The sequence below is a fragment of the Tympanuchus pallidicinctus genome, unplaced genomic scaffold (genome assembly GCF_026119805.1).
Source record: "Tympanuchus pallidicinctus isolate F22 unplaced genomic scaffold, pur_lepc_1.0 scaffold6, whole genome shotgun sequence".
NCBI lineage: Eukaryota > Metazoa > Chordata > Aves > Galliformes > Phasianidae > Tympanuchus > Tympanuchus pallidicinctus.
Genome location: NW_026294780.1, coordinates 29,132,019 through 29,158,058, shown reverse-complemented (window position 1 = coordinate 29,158,058; position 26,040 = coordinate 29,132,019). Strand labels below are relative to the sequence as shown.

Genomic DNA, 26,040 nt, shown 5'->3' with positions numbered 1-26,040 from the left:
GTCACACTTGTTAATGATTAACTTTACATGACTGCTACGAACTTCTCAACTAGCTCTCTTCCAAGACAAAGTCTGTAGAGTCTGGTGGGCAGGTCACCCCACTAACAGCTCCCAGGAATCAATACGTAGCAGGCTTGTCTTTTGTCTCCCTACACAGTCCTCCAGAATCACTCCAATAAATTTTCCATCCTCTGTGGTCTTACACCTCACCACAGACCCAGGGTATGCAGTTCTACACTCCTTTTGAAATTTTTAATTGCAAAATAAAATAAAATAAAAAATAAAATAATGAAAATACTAAAAGAAGATAATTATAAGTGAAGACCCCATGGACACAACACAAGTTCAAAGAAAAAGATTCAAGGGAAAATATTGTGTGGTGTGAGTATTTAGCTCAGCTCCGGAAGCTATTATCTCTCATCAGTTTAACACAAAATTCTGCCTTATCTGATCTTTGGGGAAGGGTATAGCAACATAAATCTACCAACATTGCTTACTTCACTTTCTATGTAAGCAAAGGAGAAGAATTGTTTTTATACATTCCCATAAGTTTTTCTTTTTTCCCCAGAATAATAAAATTACTTTCATGCATGCACATAGCTTTACTTTTTTCCCAATTTCTTAAAAAAAAAAAAAAAGAATTTTAACATGGTGAGCCAACATATTTATAGATTCATAGCCATTACTGAAGATGAGAATGGGTGAATGAACTGTTAACCAAGGTCTTAAAAATCCTAGTGATGAAGACTTCACAGCCTCCCTGGACAGTCTGTGTCAGCCAACAACTATTCTGATCCTTCTATACATTCTAGTTATTTTGTTATTTTCAAAACTAACTAGATGCATGAAGAGATTATGTGATCTTGAAGGTAGTGAAACATTACAGCTGTGACAGGACATAGCAGGCCATAAACACTGTGAAACTCCCCAGATACCTGACTTCTCCAAGGAAGTCACAGCCAGACTGAAGGAGTTTACATTGTCACACATCTATTTCCAAAAGCCATCTCAGCTGACATCTTCTCTGTTTTAGGATTAAAGGAATCTGCTTTCTCAAGCTTAATTCAGAAGTGTTTTATAGCATTTGTATATTTGTTGCTGTTATTAATAGGAAAAGATACACCAAATCATAGTTGTTGTCCAGAGGTGATGATTAATTTCTCCTTGATAGGAATTGTTTAGAAACTCAGGCACTTCATATGGTTGCCTCAAATCCGGTGTAGTAAATCTTGTGTATCACTTTTGGCTATAGCTGTAAGAAGCATGATATACACTTTCATTGTGTTCATGCAGGAGTTAGCATATTGGAGTCCTGGTTCTATAGTAGTAAGGCAAAGCAAGTAAATAATAAATAGACACACGCAAAAAAAAAAAAAAAAAAAAAAAAAAAGGAAAAAGAAAAACAAAGAAGACCAAAACTCAGTGAATTCAATTATGTAGGCAAGAAATATTCATAGGGAGTCTTATTCCTGCATTTGGTGTGTTTCTCAAATGTGTCTTGTGTCTCAGATGTGTCATGTCCTATTATATTCCATCACAGTAAGCTAATGTGACCAACAGACTCCACACAGAATGGAAGAAACATTTGATCTTAAGCCAGAATAATGCAATGCAGCAGGAAAAGACCATCCATGAAAAAAAGCCGTATGCCAAAAGGTGAACAGCTGAATTTCTAGATTAAGACATCATTTTCAAGTGCAGAAGAAAAATGTACGTAAGGTTATTCTGAGAAAAAAAATAAGGATTTTCAGTAGCGTGAAAAAAAAAAACAAAAAAAACAAAGTATTGATGCATCTTGAAATTCAATGTTGTGCAAACTGTATTTGTGTAAATGAAGATACTTTTTTAAAAAAAAAATCACTACTCTACATAATGAATTCCATTTTGAAACCGAATGAAGCAAAAAGAATTTTTAATTGTTGTTCACAAATGTCTCTGAGGCACCAGAGCAGGGCAGGAATATACTTGTGGTGAAGATTCTTACACTTTTCTGTTGTATTATGTTCACCTCACTATTTTAGATCTATTCATTGATGTTTAAGACACTGGAACAGTTCTGATACACTCAGTGAAGGGAAGCGAGCAAGTTAGAAAATATTATTTTCTAACTGTTTGAGAAGTTGATTCGAATCTATATGAATTTACATTGAAGCTCAGAATTGGGATATATGATCACCAGTGTTCCTTGTAACACTTTTCTCCTTGAGATTTCCTGCAAATAAGGGAAGTGCACAATCAAGTGTATACGGAGAATATGAAGTGAATACGAATATTATTCCTATTTTGAGAACAGGCCTGATAGTAAATAAATGACTAAATGTTTTTCAGACATTGGGTCAACAATGCTAAGAATATTGTAAAAACCCCTTCTTCTTGAGAAAGATTACTTGACATACTTAGCTATATTTTCATTTGATGTAGATTTGAAGGATATAATGGTAATATTTAGCAAAACTCATCGAAGCATGAGGCTTCTTTGACTATGTTTGATTTTTAGGTCAGCTCAGGAATGTATGTTGAAGTCAGCTCCATGGTCACCCACTCTTGCTGTGCTGTAGTTTGCATTGCAGTGCAGGCCCAGAAGAACAGAACACTTCCAGGTGGTAATGAACACTTAGCTCCTATCTGTTCTTCAGGAACCACCTAATGCTCTTTGACAGCTGTGATGGGCAGCCTGCAGGATGTGATTAGAGCTATCTAAAGACATCCTCCACCCTAAAATGCAGCAGCTTTTCCCTGTAGATCTGTTCCTACTGTATGAACCTTTTTCTAAAAAGGCAAAGTAATAATCTTGTCAAAGTAAATGAGAATGGTTGTTTTAAAGAGGAATGCAGAAGTTTGCAAGTTTTCAGAAGACTGAAATCAGTGTTCCTCTACAGCAGGAATTAGAACACCGAGTGTATATTGGCTGTGTCCACTGTTTTGACTGTGGATAAGGACATATTTTAACTGTTTTCTTCAATTTGATCTGGGACCCATTTGAAGCACTTGAGGAGATTGAGTGTACAGAACAGCAAAATCGTGTGCTGCTGGCAAAGAGTTGCTGAGCTGCTGATAGCTCCAAGTAAACAGGATCATTTAAAAGATCACACACATTCTGTGCACTTTTTATCATTTTTTTCTTACTATGAGCAGGGGTAGGTACGTTGATTCATGTTTGGTGGCCCTATGCCACAAACTCACATCTCACAGAAATAAAAACATGTCAATAATCCTGATGATGAACTAGAAAAGCACTGCCCACGACCAAATGTACTCAAAATTTACAGATAGCTTATTAACTGCCCAAATCAAGTGCATATTCTAAATAATGCATAGCAATGCGATCAAGATGAGAAGGTTGGTGAAATGATGCCATTTGTTTGCTTCATACAAAAATTGGGTTCCATCAACTTAATGCCTTTTTTCCTCCATTTAAATTTAATATGTTTAATTTCAGAGTGAGTTTTGATCAATGTCTCCAAATGACTTTTAAATGCTTAGATAAGGTTTTATCAGTCCTCATTTTTCTCATTGGAGTCCGGGTAATATGTTCAGTGATATATAAAAGCTGTAGCTCATTCCTAGTTTTAAAAGGAAAAAAGAAAAAAGAAATGAAAGAAGGAAAAAGAAAAGTTTTATTTAAAAAGTATGTTAGATAAAATACCAAATAAACATTTTTCCCTTACCTCACTTATGAGTTGTTATTAGGTTAATGCTATTACCCATGAGTGCAATGTTGTCCATTGTATTATGCATTTTCCTTATTGAATAGTCCTTTGTTTCTCAACAGATAGTTTAGATTTTTAATATGGTTAGTGTTGAGAGATAAACGCTTTGGTACATATTGGAGAGTAATAAATTGTGTTGAACATTGATAAACTAACGCAATTACTAGCAAGGTCACAGAGTCAGCTAATTTAGAAATATCAGTACTTGGATTTTGAGTTGTCCCCTGGAGAACTGCAGCCACTTTATTAAAGCAGGAGGGTGAGGAGAAAATGGTACATTAGGATTGATCTTTTGATCTAATTGTGGACCTCTGCCATTCCTTGTTTGACCAAAAGTGCTTAGTAAGCAAGAGGAAACACAGTTCAACTAATTGAGGAACATCCCTTAAAAATCCAAAGGGATTCTGGGAAAAAGAAACCAATTGCAATTTGTACAGTTTTATGGTGTAGTTATCAATGAAAAGGTGTAAATACTGTACAATTAATCTTTGCTTTTCACATGGGAATTTTTGAGGCTTGCAGACATACAGAAATAATATGTTCCAGCTCCTACATTTCTTATACTGCTGAAATCACAATTAAGCAATATTAAAAACATAAGTAATATTTTCTGTTTCATGACTTTTAATGAATTAACATTAAGACATCTGCAATATCACTCAATCATTAGAGAAAAATCTGTACTGTTGGACATCATGACATCAGAAAATATGGTATGCTGCCATTGCACGAGAAAAATAAAGACACTTTGCTTCAGAGAGCTAAAACAAGGCCCATAGCCAACATTTTTGTTCAGTGAAAGATGCTCTCACTTACTTCTCTAGAAATCTCTACCTATTGATAACATACTCTACCTGTGTATGTTTATTATACCATATTGAAATCACCAGAATGTTAAAACTTGGAAGGATGTGAATTAATGAATGAGTTAGCATGCCATAACTAAAGGAAATGTTAATGGAAGGCGGAGCATCATCTGTATATTATATCTGTATTACTTTGCTCCCAGACAGTAACAAATGGGGCTAATTGCCTTTTGGAAGGTAGTTGGCCGCCTACTTCAAATAAAAGTAAATTTATTTATTATTCATAGATACATGGCAACTCAGCCAAAATAGTATTAGCATTTAAAAAAAGCATGTAATCATAGTATTAGTCAATTTTTTGTTGCCTTTTTCCCTTCCTATTGCTTTCTCTCTTTCTTTCTCTCTTTCTTTCTTTCCTTGTCTCTCCCTACTTTTCCTCTTCCTTCCTAAGTTGTTTCAACATGAACAGCTGCAGGAACAAAGCATTCATAGCAATGCTAAAAATGGCAGGAGAAAAATGTTTTCAGCTGTACTAAAGCGTAGATTTTGATAATATCTACATCTAGACATTTTTAGGTATCCATGAGATGACAGTTACCTAAGCTCTTGCTATGGTCAGCTGAGATCAAGTCACAGACAGAGGGATGTGGAAAGCCATTCAGTCAACAATATGCAGAAGATGTTGAACACTGACAACGAACTAGTCCACTGTCCATATGCCAGAACCTTGTGGTAGGCTTATGTTCTGAAAATATCTAATGCCTTAGCAGCATGAAGCTCTGCATAGAACAATTTACTCTATTTCTCAGCAATGCAGTGCATGCCTTGACAGTCTGCAGATTCAATTCTTGCATCTGTATTGGAATGAAATAGGTTACGGGCTGGCTGAGTACTTCTGGCATGCTGGATGCCAGAATGGATGATATAATAAAATAAAGAAAAAAGAAAAATGTAATTCTCTTCAAGTCCAAGTAGACATTCAGGGTTCTTGCATGTTTAAGTACCAGTGAGTTTGTGTAGGATTCGTTCTCTGTGTAAGCCTGATCTGAATTTAACTTAGACTTCACAAGTTTAAATTTTTTGAGGTTTTATTTTGTTTCTTTGTTTTATGACTTCCATAAACAGTCACTGATTTCTGTAGGTATGCGATGGTCAGTCATCTTTCCTGATCAGTCTTTAACACAGCATTGCTCCAGGACCTTTGTTGAACCTTCATTGGGAACTTTAGTTTGAGGGCTGATGTTTTTTCGCCTTTGAAAAGCATTACACTTGGCTTAAAATATTCTTACTTCAAAAACGGGATTTTGTATTACAAATGTTAAGAAAACATGTATGAGTAGTATTAGTATGACCCTGTAATAAGAGTTCATCTTACCAATGTAGGCTTGTACCAAGGTGTGAGCTGGCAGGGCTTAACACACATTCACAAGGAAATGTGTCTCCTTTCAGCTCCCATGAGAGACACTTTTGTCCTTATGAAATCTACAGAAAATTCTCAATTTACATTTGTTAATTAGAAAGCTTTATTGTAAATAGACTAATTAATTACAGCCACATTTACATTTTAAATTTAAGTGATTATTTTAGAAGATTTTGTAGACTTCTAATTACAAGTGTTACTATTCTCATTAGGATTTCAACTGCTGTCCCAAATGAGAATGGCAATTGATCTACTAAACCCCACAGAGTCATCCAGTTTAATTACTTATGTGTACCGCCTAGTGCACACATGCAGACAGTGCCAAGTGACTCAGTGCACACCAGCACCAAGTAACTGGAAGAATTCCAATTTGTGCTGGGGTCCAAAAAGATCCCCTGCTGGGATCCTGAAGAATCCAAAAAGATCACACAAGTTCCTGCTAAAGAAGAGTATGGGTAGCCCATTTGGTGAGGACTAGAGATCACATTTAAAAAGAAAAAAAAAAAGTATTTTTCTGTGGAAGATCAGTCATTTGAAAACTATGTCAGGCTACTGAGGGGATAATTTTATAGAAGTTGTGACTTATTTAAGCTGGCTGCCAAGAGGAGCAAGCAAGTAGAGACAGTTGTTCTCACAGAAAGTATTAAAACAAGGTGGTCACAAAATAGGCAAAAAAGTAGAATTAAGATTCACTGAAAGCCTACTGGCCAATGAAACTTATTACTCTTCAGATGCTTATTCTTGATATAAGAATATAAATATAAATAACAGTAATAACAGTAATAACAGCGATAACAGTAATAAAAGCAATAGTAATAATAGTAATAATACATGAATGTTGTGCAATGGAACCTACAGTCACTTATTTTTATAACCTAAGGAACCTGTTATCTCTGTATCACTACAGGAATATATAAATATCATTCACATACTTTAAAACTATATTATTCAAAACCCAGAATGAAAAATTTTGCAGAAAATGGGTAAGGATGTAATTCTATTTTCCAACAGTTTGATCAAGGGATCCAAAAGAAGAAGGGTGAACCTGCTAGCCTAATTCTTGGGATACTTTCCCAGAAGCTTGGATGCCTCAGCTCCTCCCTGGTAAATTACTAATTTGCCATCAGAAAAGAACTGCCTCTGCAAGAGATGGTCTGATACCCTGCATTATAGTATTTTACAGTGTTGTTAATGACTCCAGGTCACAAGGAATCCATTGGGAATGTCATCTCATCTCCCACTGACAGTGTTTCTTTATCCCACAAGCATCTTAGAATGAAGGGGTTTCTTTAGGAATGAGTAGTTCCCGTCTTACTAAACATACATTGTGGGTCTGTGAGAAAAGGAGGGCAACACAGGCTAGTTGTTAGTATATCTTCACAGCTGAATTAACTCCAGAAATACCTTTCTCTGGTCCTTATTCTACAACTGCTCTGTGCAGTCAGTTAACACTGCAGCTGCTCTTCCACAATTCTGGCCAACTCCATGGAATTTGTATGGCAGTTGCAGTCAGGAGTTCTTCTCTCTGAATTCAGACTTTTGAATGTCACAGTCCAGAAGTGGAAATAACTCCTTTTAACCCAAGTTGGTTTCTATATAACATTGCATGAGGAATGAATGTCTAATTATTTTTTTTTTGAAGGATGTATAAGATAGCTAGGAGGAGTGATTCAGGGGCTTAAAAATAGCAGTCTTCAAATTGTTAAGGCAGTCTCTCTGATATATGACCAAAAAAACAGTATGTGAAGGTCAAGAAAGATACCTTGTACACATAGTATGCCACTGATTTAGGCAAATGAATCCTATTCCAAGAGTAATAAATTCCTGTCATGATTAAAACATATTTTACATGATCTGTATTGTATAAAAATAAATATTTTATGTAAATAAATTAAAAATTAAAATACAACATGTTGTCCAGAGAGGGTGTGGAGTCTCCCTTCTTGGATATCTTCAAAAGCCACCTTGACATGGTCCTGGACAAGCTAGTCTATCTGGCCTTGCTTGAGCAGGCTGGCTAGACCAGATAATATTAAGAGTTCCCTTCCAACCTCAACCATTCTATGATTCTGTTAACATACCCTGTGAATAAATCACAATCAAAGGTGCTAAGAACTGCGGCAAAGAATAAATCAATATTTATTTACTACCCTGCCCAAAGATGCAGAATGAATGTTCTTAGAGAGGATGAAAGACAAGAGAGAAAGAGAGAAAGAGGGAAAGAAAGAAAGAAAGAAAGAAAGAAAGAAAGAAAGAAAGAAAGAAAGAAAGAAAGAAAGAAAGAAAGAAAGAAAGAAAGAAAGAAAGAAAGAAAGAAAGAAAGAAAGAAAGAAAGAAAGAAAGAAAGAAAGAAAGAAAGAAAGAAAGAAAGAAAGAAAGAAAGAAAGAAAGAAAAAGCTTTAGAGAGAGAAAAAGAAATAAGGAAAAGAAAGAAAGAACAGGAGAGAGAAAAAAAAAAAGAAAAGCAAACATTAAGTCATACATTTGTAACAAGAAACTAAGTACAAACTCTCATGCTAGATATTCTGCCTTCATTTTGAGTTTTATTTACTCCTTATTGAAGCTGGCTTTCTGTTTTCTTTCATCAGGCAAATGATGACGTACAGCAAATGACATCAGCAAATTACAAAACAGTCCCCTCAAGTTTTACAACGAGATAGAGAATCCATTCCACATGATCAGGAAGAACAAAGTGATAATAAGAGCTGGTTTGATGGAGGTTATGTCTCACAGTTTTTTAGGTCAAACAATAATGTGCTATATCATTAAGCTGTGGTGTCACTTTCCTGACTATTGTAATTGATGGTTCATGATGTGAATAAACATAAAGCAAGCAGTATGTTTTGAGATCCTCATCTATAAAATTGAGATATGTTTTCTGAAAGCTCTGCATTCCTTCTTGCTCTTTCTTGGGCTATTTCTTTGCCTTTGTGAGTCATACATAATAAACACAAGTACCTTTATTTGACAGTTCAAAGTAATCTAGCAAATTATATACATTCATACACATCAACGCATGCCTACATAATAGTACACACATACATGGTATTACTAAGAACACTGTTATATATGTACACACATGTTCAAAGAGTGCAAGAGTGTAGGAGAAATTGAGCAGGATTGTTTAAATGGTTCTGGAAACCTTGCCTACTATGCTAATAAGCCTCATGAATAACATTACATAAAAGAGGGCTCAGGAATAGAGGTCCAGGATCACCTTGCTCTAGTTGATCACAGTTTGTCCCCTGCCTTCCTGAAAGCTAACTTTTCATCAATGGCAGATCTGGATAAGTGTATTTGTTATACTTTTGCTTGAATACATGTATTTATGTGTACACTATATACCATTTTTCCTACTAAATGTTTCCGATTGTAAAAATATGCCAGTTGTTAGACACTTAAAAGTGAAAATCCAGCTTTTAAAACTGTTCACTTTAATAATTAGGAGGCTACACCAAATGCATGGAACAGGTGCATTTCAAAGAGGAAAAATTATAAGTGACAGTAACCCTATATCAACTCATTCCAAGTCAGTTAATTAAACCTGGAATTATTTAAATAAGGTGACAGTCAAGGGAAAAGGTCAATGTTCCTAATGTTTCAATATGTCTTCCTCATCTCTGGAGTTTAATTAACTGATTTTGAATGAAATGGTCAAAAGTATGCTAAAACTCATGAAATTCTTTCCATGTTTTTTTTAAATGCAAAACCATGTTCTCCTAAGGCCTCCATAGTGGATTTTCAAACCACTAGGAAGCGAAGAAAATTCTCTAAGTCCACAAATCTGTATATCTGGAATCTGATGTTGCTGCAGAGATGCCTGGCAAATCCATTGCCAACACTCTGCACTGCTGCAGTCCCCATGAAAGTGGATATCCCAACCCTAGGTGAGAAAATCATTTGCATAGCATTTTACTCAAGCACTGTGTCTAAAGGCTCTGGCTACCTCTCTATTTACCTGCTCTCACTTTGACATTTTGGACTCATGAAGAGTTAATTTGAAATAGCTCTGAGAGACAGATTCACATCACTGCTTTCTTCCATCTCTTTCTATCATCTGCCTCCATTCCACTTCATACAGCCTCCTCAAGAATTTGATCTCTGGGATCTCTTGGGTATATCTGGGAAGAATACAGGGATATTGTCAGAACTTGCAGACATGGGATCAGGAAAGCCAAGGTGCAGGCGGAACTGAGCTTGGTGAGGGATGTGAAAAACAATTCTACAGCTACACTGGCCAGAAGAGACAGGCCAAAGCAAGTGTACCTCCTTTGGTAAATGTAAAAGGAGAATTGGGTTCAACGGATAAGGAGAAGTCTCAGGTACTGAATGAGTTCTTTGCCTCAGTGTTCACTGGTGGCCAGGATTCTAGCATTTGTCATGACCCTGAGCCCTGCATCCCTAAACCTCTAGGTGGAGACCAGGGTGGTAAATCCCGCCCTCAATGTAAGGGCAGAGCAAGTCCGAGACCGCCTCAAGAGACTGAATGTGTACAAGTCTATGGGGCCGGATGGCGTGCATCCCACGGTTCTGAAGGAGCTGGCTGAAGCCACTCTCCATCATATTTGAAAAGTCGTTAGGTGAGGTCCTGGGTGACTGGAGGAAGACTCACGTCACTCCCGTTTACAAGAAAGGGAGCAAGAAAGACCCAGGGAACTACAGGCTGGTGAGTCTCACCTCTGTGCATGGGAAGATAATGGAACAGATCCTCCTGGATGACATGCTTGATCACATGAGGAATGAAAGTGTGATCTGAGACAGCCAGCATGGCTTCACCAGGGGAAGGAAATACTTGACAAATCTGGTGGCCTTCTGTGATGGAGTGATAGCATTGGTGGACAAGGGAAAGGTGACCCATGTAATTTACCTGGAGCAAGGCCTTTGACATGGTCCCCCTCCACATCCTTATTTCCAAATTGGAGGCATGTGGATTTGATGTGTGGATCACTCAATGGATAAGAAATTGGTTGAAAGGCCGCAGACAGAGGGTGGTCATCACCGGTTCCATGTCCAGATGGAAGCCGGTGACGTGCGGTGTCCCCAAGGGGTCTTGTCTTGAGACCGGTGCTCTTTGACATCAATGATGAAATTGAGTGCATCCTCAGCAAGTTTGCTGATGAGACCAAGCTGAGTGGTGCAGTTGACATGGTGGAAGGAAGGGATGCCATTCAGAGGGACCTCAACAGGCTTAAAAGGTGGGCCTGGCTGAACCTAATGAGGTTCAACACAGCAAAGTGCGAGGTTTTGTACTTGGGCTGGAGGAATGCCAGGCATCCATTCATACTGGAAGGAGCGGTCCTTGAGAGCAGCTCTGAAGAAAAGGACCTGGGGGTCCTGATGGATGAAAAGCTGAACATGAGCCAGCAGTGTGCCCTGGCAGCTCAGAAAGCAAATGGTAGCCTGGTCTCCATCAGAAGAGGCGTGGCCAGCAGGGATGGGGAAGTGATTGTCCCCTTCTACTCTACTCTTGTGAGGCCCCATCTGGAGTACTGAGTCCAGGTGGGGAGCCCTGTCACGGAGTTGACCAGATCAATCTATGTCTGTGACAGGGGGGACAGGCCTCTGCCCTCCCCCCCCACCCCAGTCCCACAAAAAATGGGAAGGAAGGAAGGAAGGAAAAGAGCAGTGGCAACAATCTATGGAGGAAAACTTATTTTACTATAATATTGGAATACAAAATAACACAATATATACAATTTAATTGAAATTGAGATTAATAAATCAGACAAGATGAGAGAGAGAGTTCCCGGGACCGATTCAAACCTGAAAAGCTTGGAACGGCCAGGAAAGCACCTGCCAGCACCCACTGCCAGACAGCAAGAGAGCGCCTCCCCCCACCCGGAAGGGCCAGATCCCGTGACTGCTGTAATGTACAGGGATAGGTACTTGGAATTGGGGCAGTGACACTTTAATGCCCCGTACACTACATGATGTTTTGATGTGGAATACTGAAACCCAAAAACAAAACAAAACAAAACAAAAACAAAAACATAGAACCATGACAAGCCCCCAGTACAAAAAAGACAGGGAGCTGTTGGAGAGGGTCCAGAGGAGAGCCACAAAGATGATGAGGGGACTGGAGCACCTCCCCTACATAGACAGGCTGAGGGAGCTGGGCTTGTTCAGCCTGGAGAGAAGAAGGCTGCGGGGTGACCTCATTGCAGCATTTCAGAACCTAGTGGGAGCCTACAAACAAGAGGGGAATCAACCATTTGAAAGAGTAGATAACTGCAGGACAAGGGGAATGGTTTTAAGTTGATGGAGGGAAGATTTAGGTTGGATATCAGGGAGAATTTCTTTACTGTGAGAGTGGTGAGGTGCTGGAACAGGCTGCCCAGAGAGGTTGTGGATACCCCATCCCTGGAGGTGTTCAAGGCCAGATTGCATGGGGCCCTGGGCATCCTGGTCTAGTATTAAATGTGGGGGTTGTTGGCCCTGCATGTGGCAGGGGAGTTGGAGCTTCATGATCCTTGAGGTCTCTTCCAACCCTGGCCATTCTGATTCTGTGACCTCTTTGTGTGTAAAATGGTGTTGAGATTCACATATGGAAACAGACTTGTGGAGTTTGATTACCTGGGAGAAACAGGGGGGAGCATGATTCCAAAGAGACCTATGTGGGAAAATTCTATGAGAAAAATCTTGTACAAGAAGATCTTTGAAGGTTGTTGACCAAAATAAAAATGGTGTTACAAGATGTGGTATATCTTTCGATATATGTAGGAAAACAAAATCACACTAAAGAAAAACATGACTCCAAGAGTAATCACCTCATTACAAGTGCAAATTGAAAGGTCCTGAATCTTTGGCTGGTTATTCAGTTTGACAAGGGTAATGAAATACATATGTCTAGTGTATGAGCGTCCAACCTTTTGACTTGCCTGAGCCATGCTGACTGAAGAGGAATTGTCCTGAGCTGCATATATGTAGGTTACTCCAAAAGTAATGCCTCCTGTTTATTTTCATGGAAACTGCAGCAGATACATAGAGCGCAATAACACTGTTTGATAGAGCAAATTCTCAGCTACAAAGGAGTTTTTCAACTTAGTCACTACCTGTGTATTAGCTGTGTATTTTTGCCATCATTGAACAAGAGCCTTCATGTCATGCTTGTGAAAAATCTGGTCAAGCTGAGGTGATCCACCTCTGCTGAAAAGCACCACCCGCCACCTGTGAGTGCTCACACCTACTGTTTTATCTCCATAAACATTCAGAAAGTGTTGAAGAATGTCAATAGAATGGCATACCTACATTTTCCTTGGAAGTTTTCAGTATGGGGTATGAAATATGGGGTATGTATAGGATATGGTTCCTCTCAATCTGCAATACCTGATGACTGTCTTCTTTCCTCTCGGTATTCTTTTACAAATTACTGATACTGTGACATTACCTCCAGCATTGCAGCATAGCCCTGCACAAGGTCCTACACTTTCAGCTCACTCCTTTTGCCAAAATACAGCAAACATATCCATGAATTTTCATGGCATGGCCTAGAGACAGCTGAAGTGTAAATCAGCCTGACTCATGATGAGTCATGCTGAATCATGAAACATAATAGTACTGGAAATGTTACTGCAGTTCAAAGCAAAGAAAATCTTTCTTCTGCTCTCCACACTAGGAAGTCATTCATTCTTGACTTGGTCTTGCCTATCGAAGATAAGTCTGTGAAAGAGCTGACATGTGTCCTATGTGTAGTAGTGTTGTGTTAAGCTAAATCTTCATAAACACTGGACTGCTGAGGGCACAGAGTGAAGTTGGAATGTGTTCTTCTTCCATCTCAAAATAGCTTTCCATAAACTAACCTCTTAGAAACAATATTAGCAGAAAAGTCAGTTGTCTAGCATTCTCGGTTGAAGTGGAAGAGCCACACATATTGACAAGTCATTAATTGCATTAAATTAAGCAATGTACTAAAAAATATAAATAGGTAACTTTAAAAATTTGTATGACTCCTTGTTGATGCCTATTTGGGTAACTTGGATTATTTAGACATGCTGTTTCATCCAAACTAATTTTAATAGCCCTTCAAGAATTCCTTCAGAATCAGAAGTAGTTCAGTCCACCTGAGTTTTGTAATTAATTCTTTCTACTGAGACCTCTTCAGTCACTATAACCCCTACAGGAGATAAATTTGCTGTCTATTGATTCTCGGTCTTATGTCCTAAACTCAATGCCATGATCGAGACATATCTGGTCTGTATACTTTTAGACCAATTAATTACTAGAGATGCCAATATGACTACATTCTATAGTATTAAATTCCTGCTTTATAAATAGTTTAAATCTAAATCTAGCTTATAAGCAAGATATGTGTAATTATGAATATATAGTACCTAACAATATTATAAACTGAGAGCCTTAAAATGCACAAGTTATGAAGTTACCACAATAGTAAAGGATAACAGATTTTCTATAGCATGGTATATTCTTGCTACTATGATAATGCACTATCCAGCTTGGGCATAAAATTGGCTGGATAAAGAAAAGATTTTTTTTATCATTATTTTGATATTTTTGTGTATTTGTATAAGGCTATAAGACTACAATTATACATTCCTGAGGAAATACACATATGTGAATATTTTTAGTGAAATAATTTTAAAAAACATGAGATCTTGTTGTCTAATATAACCTAGAATCTCAGGTACTCAACTTTTTATCTTTCAGTAGCCAAGAAGTGGCCTAAAGGCTTAGATGTTCCAGTGGTTACTCCAGCACAATCTAATGTGTGACCTCTATCCCTTTAGTTTTTATAATGTCCTTATAAAAACACAGTACATTTAAGTATGCTTAAACTGCTACTGGCTATAATTAAAGTTCTGTCAGCCTTTCCATTATAAATCCCTCTTTTCAAGGTTTAATATCTCAGCGGTTTCAATTCCCACTGGGCTAAACTTGATACAGAAGCTGTCAGCATGAATGCAAATCCCTCCTACCTTCAAAAATATTTTCAATTCATAAAGTTGCTAGTTGTTATTAAGCCCTACAGTCTGCAAAAATATTTCTGGTTAGCTGCTCTCCCAAAATGCCTTGTCTCATCTCACATAAATCAAGAATTGTATGTGTCCTAAATTTGAAAGGCAGAAACACGCTGGTGGTGCTTCCTTTTAACTTGTTCTGGGCTATAGATTGAATGTAACTTCAACCTGTATTGAAAACTGTTGACTTCTGACTCCAGATTCTTCCAAGTTGATCTGCCAGGATGTGGAAATAAAAAAATTAATTATTCTGATCATAAACTAGTATACCTTATACCTACCTTTCACATACTTCCCTCGTAAATTTGGTCTGTGTTCTCTATGCCTTTGTTTAGAGGGAAGTAGGGTGAGTCTCATAGAAATTAGCAGATATCCTGTTTAATGTGCTTTTCAGTTTAGGGATAAATCTAAAGATACTCATTACTGCTCATACTGCTTATCTTGTACTGCAGTAGTGAAAGTTGTATTTCTAGATGGCAAGGAAGTTAACTATTGTTGGTATCCAGTGTCAGGAGAATACCATGCAAGCTGAAACAATTCATGCAGAGTACCTTATAAGCGGTCTTTTATTTTTATTGGTGCCTGCATTTCAAGTTTTTCTGGTGTATTACAGAAAAAAAGACATTGGCATTTCCCTATTCCATCTAAATAAAATAATGTTCATTCTCTTTTAATTTAGCTCTCCTAAAAAGGCTGTCAAATAGTTGATGGTTTAGACAAAAAATGTTGCATTGGACCTCAATGATCCATTTCATTTTAGGTCATGAGTATTACAATCCTGAACAGCAAGTCAGCTTTACACCTTCTCCTCCTCACCTTTAGTTTTCTGAACAGGCGTATATCTGGAAATTGAGGCTACTTATGATTCTAAAGAAACAAAAAGGAATCCAGGACCTTTGTCATCTGATTCTAAGTGGCTTTTAATGTTTGGGCTGTTACAAGAAAGGACTGTCTGGCTGACAAAGAGAAGGTGATTTCAGGGGCCAGAGCCAAGTTTTACAGCCAAACAGTGCTAGCTGAAAAAGTAACATAGGTTTCGTATATCCAGACTTTGAAGTACACTCTTTTCCCTTGGTGTTTCCAATTGCCTGCTCTTGGCATGCTAGTGAGAATGATCCCCATTCTAGGCAGTGAGCCTAGAGACATGCTGATGCACGTAGTATTTATGAGTATCTTTGTAAAGTTACCTTTTAACACTAAGAAAGAAAGAAAATAAAGTCTTGCTGCTCTAGGTATGCATCTACTTTCAGCTGTGCTTTGATATATGCTTTATAGATATATATTTATACACATACATTTTTATATATACTTTGCCTTTCAAACATGGTGCTTACATTGTTATTTACCTGTGATATTAAAAACCACAACAAATGGCGAGAATGATGAAGTCATCAGATATTCTTTTGTGATGTTATCACTATTTTGTGACTTAGACCTTATAACAACTTGTAACTTCCACAAAAGCTGTAGACTAAAAAACAAACAAAAAAATAAAATAAAATAAAATAAAATCAAACCCAACCACCAGATTTTATTCCACTGCAAATCAAGATATTCTATGCCCATTTCACCAATTACAGTTCATGGGCCAAACGTACTACGTATGTAGCAGTATAAATTATCTTTCTGAAAAATGATTGGGTATTCTGTTAGAAGCCAAGGTTACTAGACATTCCTGAATAAGAACTGGATCTGACTTCATATGTGGCACATAAATTAGCTGGGGAGTAGTTCTGTGAATAGAAAAAGATGTAAGAGATGGAAAGATACATACACCATAAAATAGTAAGGAGTAGAAAATGAGACAGAGAGATGGTCAGGCCATTTAGAACTAATTCTGAAATCTCAAATAAAACATGCAATCAAGAAAAGTACAGCGTCCTACTTTTGCAAAAATAAAAGTTGAATGCAAAGTGCTGCTGCTGGTCTTGTTTGAGTACAGCCCAACACTGGTATGCATAGGCACTTTGTCTGCTCAGAAGTCTACATCTGTTGTGATTTTCAGTTTGGTTCACTTGAGTTCTTTTGTCTTTCAGGTGCACTGTCTTATTGAACTAAATCCCCATGTATTTGGAAGTCACTGAAAAGAGGCTACATTTGTAGGCAGTCTAACTGTGCTTGTTATTGTTTGTGACTTGAAGTGGATTCGTAAGATGGTGAAATAAATTATTAATGAAAATGCATTGGAAATGTGTTAAAGATACAATTTCTGAAAAATCTAAAAAGAGAGCTTTTTTAAGGGCAAGGAAGCACTTTAGTTTTAGTTTTTAAATATATTTATATACATATAAATATAAATACACACAAAAGCGCATGCACATCCTAACTTTTTAATGTAACCAGAGAAATCCAGCTGCAATCACAGAACTTTGTGATAAACTATCATTTTTAGTTACTGTACAGATTAAATTTCTGATCTGCTAATCCATTAATAACACTTCCAATGTGTAGAAGGAATGAACTACACCAAATAGGCTTTATTTTTGTAAATCTCTTTAATATTGGCAAGATCTGACTAAGATACATGCTCCTATTACATGACTTACACAATGGTAAATATTTTTAGATTGATTTCAGCAGAAATACTTAGAAATGACTCTTGCAAGAGTCTCAAGAGGATCTAGTTTTACATTAATTTTATACAACTGAATAATGTCAAAAAAAATGTAACACAATTTAAGCATTTAATCTGGTTACATATTGCTCTTATGAAATGGTAAAACTTGTCTTTTCAGTGTAATAAATGATGTGCAGAAATGTTTTCTGATGTAAATGTAAGATTTTTCTTCTATCAATTGATCCTGGTTTAGTAACTTTGAATCTCTCAATGAAATGGTGGGAAGAGGATTAACGTGAACAAATGATTGCACACAAGTTGCAACTGATTTTTCTGTTTCTTGCAAATACAAGATCGTTAAAATAGAATAATGCATATAAAAGCCATACATAAATCAGCTCTAGCATTTTTATTTCAGCTCACATCCAAACATTTGTCTGAGATAAAATATACAGTAAAACAAAGACATACCAGCCTGTTCAAACTCTAGCTGGACAAACTGTGTTTTGTTTTATGAGATTTATGGCTTTGAGTGAAGTTAGCTGGTATCCAGTAACATGGTAACATATCTGCCATGTTATCTTTTCTCAAAACTTTTTTTTTTTTTCTCAAAACCATTGCCTATACACATCATGAAGTAACTTAACATGGCTATGCATCTCGCTCTCTCTCTCCCTGAGATATAGCCTCTATTTTTCCTTGCAGTTGAATACCTATAGGTTTTAACGACTCTGGAAGCCCCCTAATTAAAGCAGTCATTCTCTCAGGATCAACAGGCATCATCATAGGTGATTCATGGTGTGGCTGCAGCTTTCTATCATACATCATTTGGAGACAAGCAGCCTTTTGAACACACTCTACTAACTGATCAGTTGTTCCAGTAATAGCAAGAGGGTCTCCCCTTTCTAAAGGATTGAGACCACCTGCCCAATAGGCAGCCCTTTGTGTTAAGGACCAGGGAGCAAGACTGTTGCCAGTAGTTAAAAATACTCCTGGTCCCCAATAACCTTCTGCTTCCTTTTCTGTTAACCGAATCTGGTCGCCACCAGTGAGACCCACCCTCCATACGTATTCTGTCTCTGATTCCTTTGGAGAGCGGCTAAAATCCTTTTTCAATTTTGCTAGTTCAGTGGCTGAGAAGGGAATTTTTTTAACATTCATTTGAGGATCTAGATCCTCACTGTTATCGAATGTGTATTCAGTTTTTATCAAAGGACGCAATGGGGCTATTAGAGTTTCTAATTTATCTAGCCTTTCCTTCATTCCTGGTAGTTCCACTTGAGGAAAAGTTTTTCCTCGAGGCAAACTATGGGTGACGGTATGGCTGGCATGCTTACACGTTAGCAGTTCCTTAAAAGCCATTTGCAACAAAGCCGAATTACGTTTCTCTCTTTCTAATTGTTCCTCGAAATTAACTATTTGATTCTGCAGAGTTACCAATTCTTGTGTAACTCTAACCAATTCCTGTAGTGCTTCTATGGTTTGGAGTTTTGCCGAATGCTTTTCATTTCGGAACTCCACAGCAGCTTTTAAAGCAGCCCCGAGTATGGCACAAATAAACGACTTTCCTTTTCCAGCTCGTGTACGAGCCTCATTCTGTAAGACACTAATGCGGACCGAAACACTCTGCAAATTATGCCAATTTTGGCGTGCCCAGTCCACCCCTGATGAAGAGGGACGAGCACCATGCTTTTCTAAAAGGTCAAATAACACATCTTCACTTTTCATACTGGCAATACTGTTACTCATTTCTTAATACAATGAAAGATCTATACTAAGGGAGGAGGAGGTACACATATTCAAAAGCTCAGTTACTCCTCACTGCTCCTCCCAGGGAGATATACCACACCTAAACAAATGCAAATGCTCCAATCACTCCTCCCTTTCTTTGGGGGAGCACAAAAAATGTGAAGCTAAAGCAACACTTTCTAGGTTTCAATAGAGTAAATAAAATTTCTTGGAGAGGCACACACGTTTAAGTAACAAAATATCACTTCCTCACTTCCCCAAGAGGCGTGTGCATGCAGACACACACACACACACACACACAAAAGGTTCAAGTTTCGCACTTCAGTTACCAAATAATCAGAGAAGTCTTCCCGAGGAGGCACACACACATTAAGCAAAATGCAAGTATTCAAAATGCGTCGCCAAGAGGTACACACATAAAAGGTAAAGTTTCAGAATATGGAGCGGTCTTCCTGGAGAAGGACTCACGTCTAAATTTTCAAAACTATCGCTCCTTGCAACTCCAGGAGGTGCACACAGAAAAAAAATTTTCAAACTATATCTGGAAGGACAACACTCTCACAGCGGGTATCCTGCCGACTACGCCATTAAATAAATGTCTCGCTCTAATTTATAGGAGGGAGAGGAGGTTCTTTTATTATCTATATACCCAGCATGAGATTAAGAAGCAACGGTTCAAATGTTGGTCCGACCAGTTTATTACAAATCTTAATTAGGGAAATGGGGAAGGGGAGGACGGACACTATTATGAATTAGGGTAATGGGGAAGGGAAGGAGGGCGATAGAAAAGACAGAAAAGAAGAAGCAAGGAGTCTTTATAGGAAACAAGAGGGACATAGTCACCACCATGGATCCAGCGTGGTTCGTAGCTCCGTCTTTGATCTTCAGTAGTGGTGGGTCGTCGGGCATTGTTGTTCTATTGATGACGATGACAATGACCATGGCGATGATGGCCCCTTTTCAATAGTTTCAAAGTGGTTGAGTCAGTTGTCTTTGCAGTGACAGCTCAAATCCAAAAGTGGTTGGGTCAACTCTCCTTTGAGTGGCAGCTCCTGGCTCTGGGATCTCAGCAGGAAACTCCTTTGTTCTTATTTTTCTGGCCTTGCCAGCAGATAAGAGGAAGCAGGGAGGCACCAACTTGTATCTTGTCTTCGCAGCATACAATGGCATCATCCCCCAGCCTTCCATAGCAAACAGGAGTTATTTGGTCACAGGCTAGATCTTCTGCCAGTAAACAGTCCTGAGCACTATCTTCTGAAGGCAAACAGCTCCAAAGATGTAAAATTGTCCACACAGCGATGTTGATTGCCACACAACACCCATCACTTGCCTCCTCAACAAAATACCTCAGGAAGCAAGCTTTGAGCCAAAAAAAAAAACAACGAAGGATTCTCACACTATGCAGTGCCCACCTAGGCTTTTCGACGCAGTGATCCTTGTGAGTTCCTTCCAACTCAGGATATTCTGTGATTTCACGCTTAACTGAAGTAGGTCTGATATTGTAATACTTCTGTAAGTAATCCTGGCACGTTAGAGTATGAACTTACATTCTCTGTATAGAAATTTATGGAGATTGGGTTTTCTCTATTTTGTACATTTTACAGAACTGTGCTTCTAAGACTTCACTTCAACCTGCTGATCCTGTGTGGCTGGAAACTTGAATTCTGCTTGATCATTTAAGCTAGAAGTGTATCTTTCAGACAGTCTTGAATCTTACAGCTATACCTGGCTTCCAAATAATTGTGTACACTGGGCTTACATAGTGGTACAATTACCCTTATGAGTATGTGTCCAGAATATCACTGTGTTCCAAATTCCAGATCAGTATTTTAGTGATTACCAACATCATTTAAATGTTCCAGGGAAGAGATAGTAAGAGATAATAACCTAAGATGATTGTTTTCATATATCCTGTGAAAGCAATTTGTTTTTTTCAAACTATGTTTGTGATAACACTGGACACATTCAGACACTGTTGTATTTTAACTCTGTTCCTAGAAATCATAAACAGTATTCACTGTTCTGGCTCAGAGATGGGAAGGAATCAGCCAACTTGTTTTGTTTGCCCTTAGGCCATGGTAAAGTGTTGTAAAGCTCAAAAACCAAAGCAACAATGAATAAGTCATTTATTCCATGTTTCTAGAAATTAAAAGCAGTTTATTTTTCCATTCTAATTTTTACCCTTCGTTTATTTTCTCATATGACTCCAATAGATAGGGCTTCATAGTTACATAGTTACTGATGCATTTTTCTGAGACGCAGTTTTCTTGCAAAATACAGTAAAGAAGTTGGTTTGAATTGGTAACAAAATCTCACACAGTCTGACAAGAAGTAAGGAGGCAAGAAGCAAAAGGAATTGAAAAATTGTTTAGATTCAAAGGCTGTGTTTCTTTCTAACAAAAAGAGTAATAAGGGAGTATTAACACATTTTAAAAACAAAGCAAAGGAAAAATGAAGAAATTGAAATAAGTAGGGATTGTTATATATATATATATACAAATAAATGACTTGTCTGATTTGCGGTTCTAATTTTGTTTGGTCACTGTATTACTTGCCTTTTTTTACAATGAAAAGATTACTACAAATGATAAAATTCCAAGAATCATTACTTCTGGCATTTGTGTGTTCAAATTGAGTACTTAATTACAAAATCTCAGATGCATGTTTTCTACAACTTCTACCTTATTAAGGAAAAAGTGCATGAATATCTGCATCATAAACACAAACACAGCCTTCTAAGGCAACAAGTGCAATATGTAACATCAACTTGTTCTTTAAAACTGATTAAAATTATTTGCTATGCACTTTTCAAACATGTAAAATATGATTCCAGATTACAAACAAATGTGCATTCTGCACACAGCAGATAAATTCACTGAGATCCCAAATCATTAAAAAGTAATTTCTAAACCTGCAAAATTCAACTCAGTACATTAAGTTTTTCTGGTTAAAAAAAATTTACAAAGCCAGTATTCCAAAGGAGGGGCTGGGAGATGATCACACCTCCATTAAAATCAAATGTTTAACTTATATAAGTGATTATATAAGTGACAAACTGCAAAGATACAATGGACTTCATATTTCAAGTGATGCCCTGTTTCTATTTAAAATGCATTGGGTATGCCAGTGGTTGCATGTGTAATTCACATTAAACAGGATTAGACCTGCCATACTGAACTTTCTGAAAACTCCCAGGAAAAATTACTCTTTCTAAACCATTGTTTATTTCAGTAGAAACATCAACTTCACTTTTGCATTATTTCTAACTTTTTCATAATTTTGCATGCTAGTAAACAAAATTACCTGCCATGGGATTCCTATTTTTTACCTTCAGATATAAAACACCTCTGTTTGCAGTGAGTAATCCAACACTGCAGTCCTCCTCCATTGCATCAGTAAATGTATTTATAAATAGAGCAGATAGACTAAGCAAAGCAAAGGTTCATCCTCTGCCACAATTGATCCTAAACCTATTGAAAGCAAGTGAAAGATTCCAGATGCCTCCAGTCAACTTTGAGTCAGATCCCAAGTGGTCTTAAAGAAACTTTGTGTTTCTACCACGAGATTTCTGAAGTTCTTCCTTAAACCAGTGAGATATTTCACTGATTTGCATTGCTATAAGTGTCTGACATATAATAAATATCACTATAAAAACTGTCATGGGCAAGATATGAGAACTGCAGCTGACTTTCAAGGACCACTCTCTTGGTGGAAGAAAAAGTGTTCATCTCCTTTGCAAGCACAGTACTATTGGAAAGCACTTAACTTGCTTTTTCCCTTGCTCCAGCCTTGCATATTTGGCTAAAGAGAAGAGCAGGACACAAAAAGCTCCCACAGTTTTCCTTGAAAGGGGAACCTATACTGAAATCCAAGAAGGAGAGGGTTAAAAGGAGGGTTAAAACTGTAAAGGAGGAGAAAGGAAGATAATTGCTTAAGGTTGAATTGTGGAAGAGAGGCTGAGGGAATAAGCAGGAATGGAGTAGAAAAATATTCAGAGATTGTGGAGCCAGCAGGCAGCTGACAAGGTAAAACAAGGTAAAACATCAAAAGCCAGGCAAGTCATACCTAAAAGACAATCACACTACGTGATATGGTGTTTGAATAGATGACAGGAAAGCTGTACTAAACTCAAGTTAAATAATCTGTAAAAAATTCAAAAATCCCAAATATTGGCTGGAGGAACCAGGAGACAAGTCATTAAAAATAATAGGGGAATGTGCTTTGTTATGTGTTGTATGTTGCCATTTGTTCTGATTAAATGCCCAGAAGATTCCTTATAGTTCCACAAATACAGCTAGTCTAGAATATTGCATGTATCAAATAACATTGAGTGTATGCACAAGTTACCTCTGCTGAGAAGTAATCTTTGGCATCTTACCCCTTGTCTCCAGAATGCTTGTACAACAAGCATGGATCATTGCAATGATCAATTCTGTATCACCACTACACAAGTAGTTGAACATGTACTGCTGTACAGGCAGTAACTTCTGGCAAGTGAGGGAGAGGATCATGCAGACTGCCCTGGAAACTCTCTTGCTGCTAGAGAAATCATTAAGTGGAATTGTACCCTTCAGTGACTTTCTGATCAGAAGGCCCTGACTTCAGGAAATGTGCTGATGCTCTGATGAACTGAGAAGAAATATCAGCCTTATCTGTAAGTCATCATAGGAATGATGGTGGAGGGAGAAATCTTAGTGATATAGTTCTAGAGAGAAAAGAGACCTTATGGAAATTGCATTTCTGGTTCCTTGATTGGTGCATTTCAAAACAAGTCTCATTTAGGCACACCTAAGCAACAAGGTAAAGAGCTTGCCTTTAAGTATAATCTACATTTGTGTCATGGTTTTATGATTTTTGGTTATCAGTATTCCACATCATAATATCATGTAGTACACTGGGAGTTAAGGTGTTGATGCTCCTGTTCTGGGTACCTGTCCAGGAGAGAAGAAGAACTACATGCCCCAGGGGGCTTTGCAGTCAGAAAGGAGATACAACTCCTGGCAAGGTCACCTGATATCTCTCTCTTCGGCAGGCTCTCCTCCCTGCTGCTCAACCAGACTGCACATCTCACCTCAGTGTTATAGTGAGGCCTATCCACCTTTCAGACACACTCTCTCATTATATTTGATTTATTAGCTTCAATTCTAATTATATTGTATTATAGTGTGTTATCTTGCATTCCGATACTATATCTAGTAAATTAGTTTGTTTCTCCTCAGATTGTTGCTGCTGTTTTTAATTATTTTGAGGTCCCCTGTTTCCCTTTTTTGGAGGCGCGGATTTTGCGAAATCCCTCTGTCCTGCTAGTCACAGAACCAGGCTGAACCAGCCTGTAAAATGTTGCTAATTTCATGCTTGGTTCTACTTGTCAGCAGTCAGTCCGCAAATGGCTAGTGTGGGAGGCTTGTAGGATCCCCTCCTGCTTTTGTAGAGTCTGATCAAGTCCCAGTTCTGCAGAGAGAAGCTTGCAGTAAATCCATGGCCCAGGGATCACACAGAGAGCTCTCAGTTCATGATGTTAATGGGATGCAAATTACTGTATTGCAGGCCTGCCCCACAGCTTTCATGTTCTGACTTAGATGTGTCACAGCAAAGTGAGGCTTCTATAGCTTCATGAAGGTGCAATTTGAAAGCTTGTCTACAGGTCTTACAATAAACAATAGTGAGTTATAGGTATCCGTTTTCATCCAGCAGGTAGAATCAAGCATGATTTTTTGTACACTCCTGATTATATTTGTTCAGTATTTCAAGAGCATGAGAATTGATCAAATTGATACACTTGATCAAAATGATTGGTGTTATTTTTTGGACAAGCAGAACATTGGAAAGGTGCTCAAAAATCCCATTGTTTTAAGGGCTATGGAACATAGACTCTGAGAAAATGTTTCTCATTCTAGCAGGATGGAGAAGAAGCAGATCTGAAAGAGAAAAAATGAAAAGACCAAAGATGAAGGGGATTACAAGAAAAAAAAAAAAACAAGAAAGAAGGAAGGAAAGAAAAAAGAAAGAATGGTATATAGATCAATGGATGCAAAGTAAATAGAGAGCATCCAGAAGCATGTAGAACCCTTATCTGATGAGGGTGCACAGTGACTGAAAAAGAAATTGGAAAACAAAGCAAACTGTTATTAAAAACAAAACTCTCGCACTTCTTGCTCATGCTGTCAGCAATTCTCTCCTTGGTGCTGTGCGAACCAACATCTTCCTTTACAATTGCTTGGAAATTATTCTCTCATTCTACAAGACAGGAAATTACAGCAAATAATACTATCTCAGCTGATATCTCACTCATGCTGTGTAGGTTACCTACATATAAAATACTTATCTAATAAATAGCATTTTTTCTCCCTGAGCAGCAGCATATTTTTTGACTTGTAGGATTGCTTTCTGGAAACTTGTGATCAAGTAGGTTGTATTCAGAGCAAGTATCCTTCCCCCTTAGTCCTCTGTGGAGCTCAGTTCCTAAAGGCTTCTTTAACATGTTGTACATTTTCTTATTTTAAAAAATTTAAATATGTAATTTACAATTCTGTTTTTATGTTCCAATAGATCTCATAAAATTAATTATTCCTCAACCCTTTTTGAATTCTTCTAGTTTGCATATCAAGTGTTTCTTATTGAAAAAAAAAAAAAAAAATCCTTGAATTTTGCTCCAGTAAAAACAAAGAAATCCTTAATATTGACTGCTCATACCTTCACACATTTCAAAGTACCACTTTCCCTCACAGTGACTGTTCAGCTTTCCTGTAGGATTTTGTTTTTTAAAATGTTAATGACTTTCTCCCCATAGGAGATGATTCTGTTTCTGGGCAAGTTTGTCAAT

At 37.6% G+C, this 26,040-nt stretch overlaps 1 protein-coding gene across 1 annotated transcript; it reads right to left on the bottom strand.

Annotated features, from left to right (window-relative positions):
• Positions 1 to 18,119: 18,119 nt before the first annotated feature.
• LOC128071765 (uncharacterized) lies at positions 18,120 to 20,600 on the bottom strand. The gene has a single exon (XM_052664790.1). It carries the CDS (start codon positions 19,215 to 19,217, stop codon positions 18,120 to 18,122), a length of 1,098 nt encoding a protein of 365 aa, XP_052520750.1. The 5' UTR covers positions 19,218 to 20,600.
• Positions 20,601 to 26,040: the final 5,440 nt, after the last annotated feature.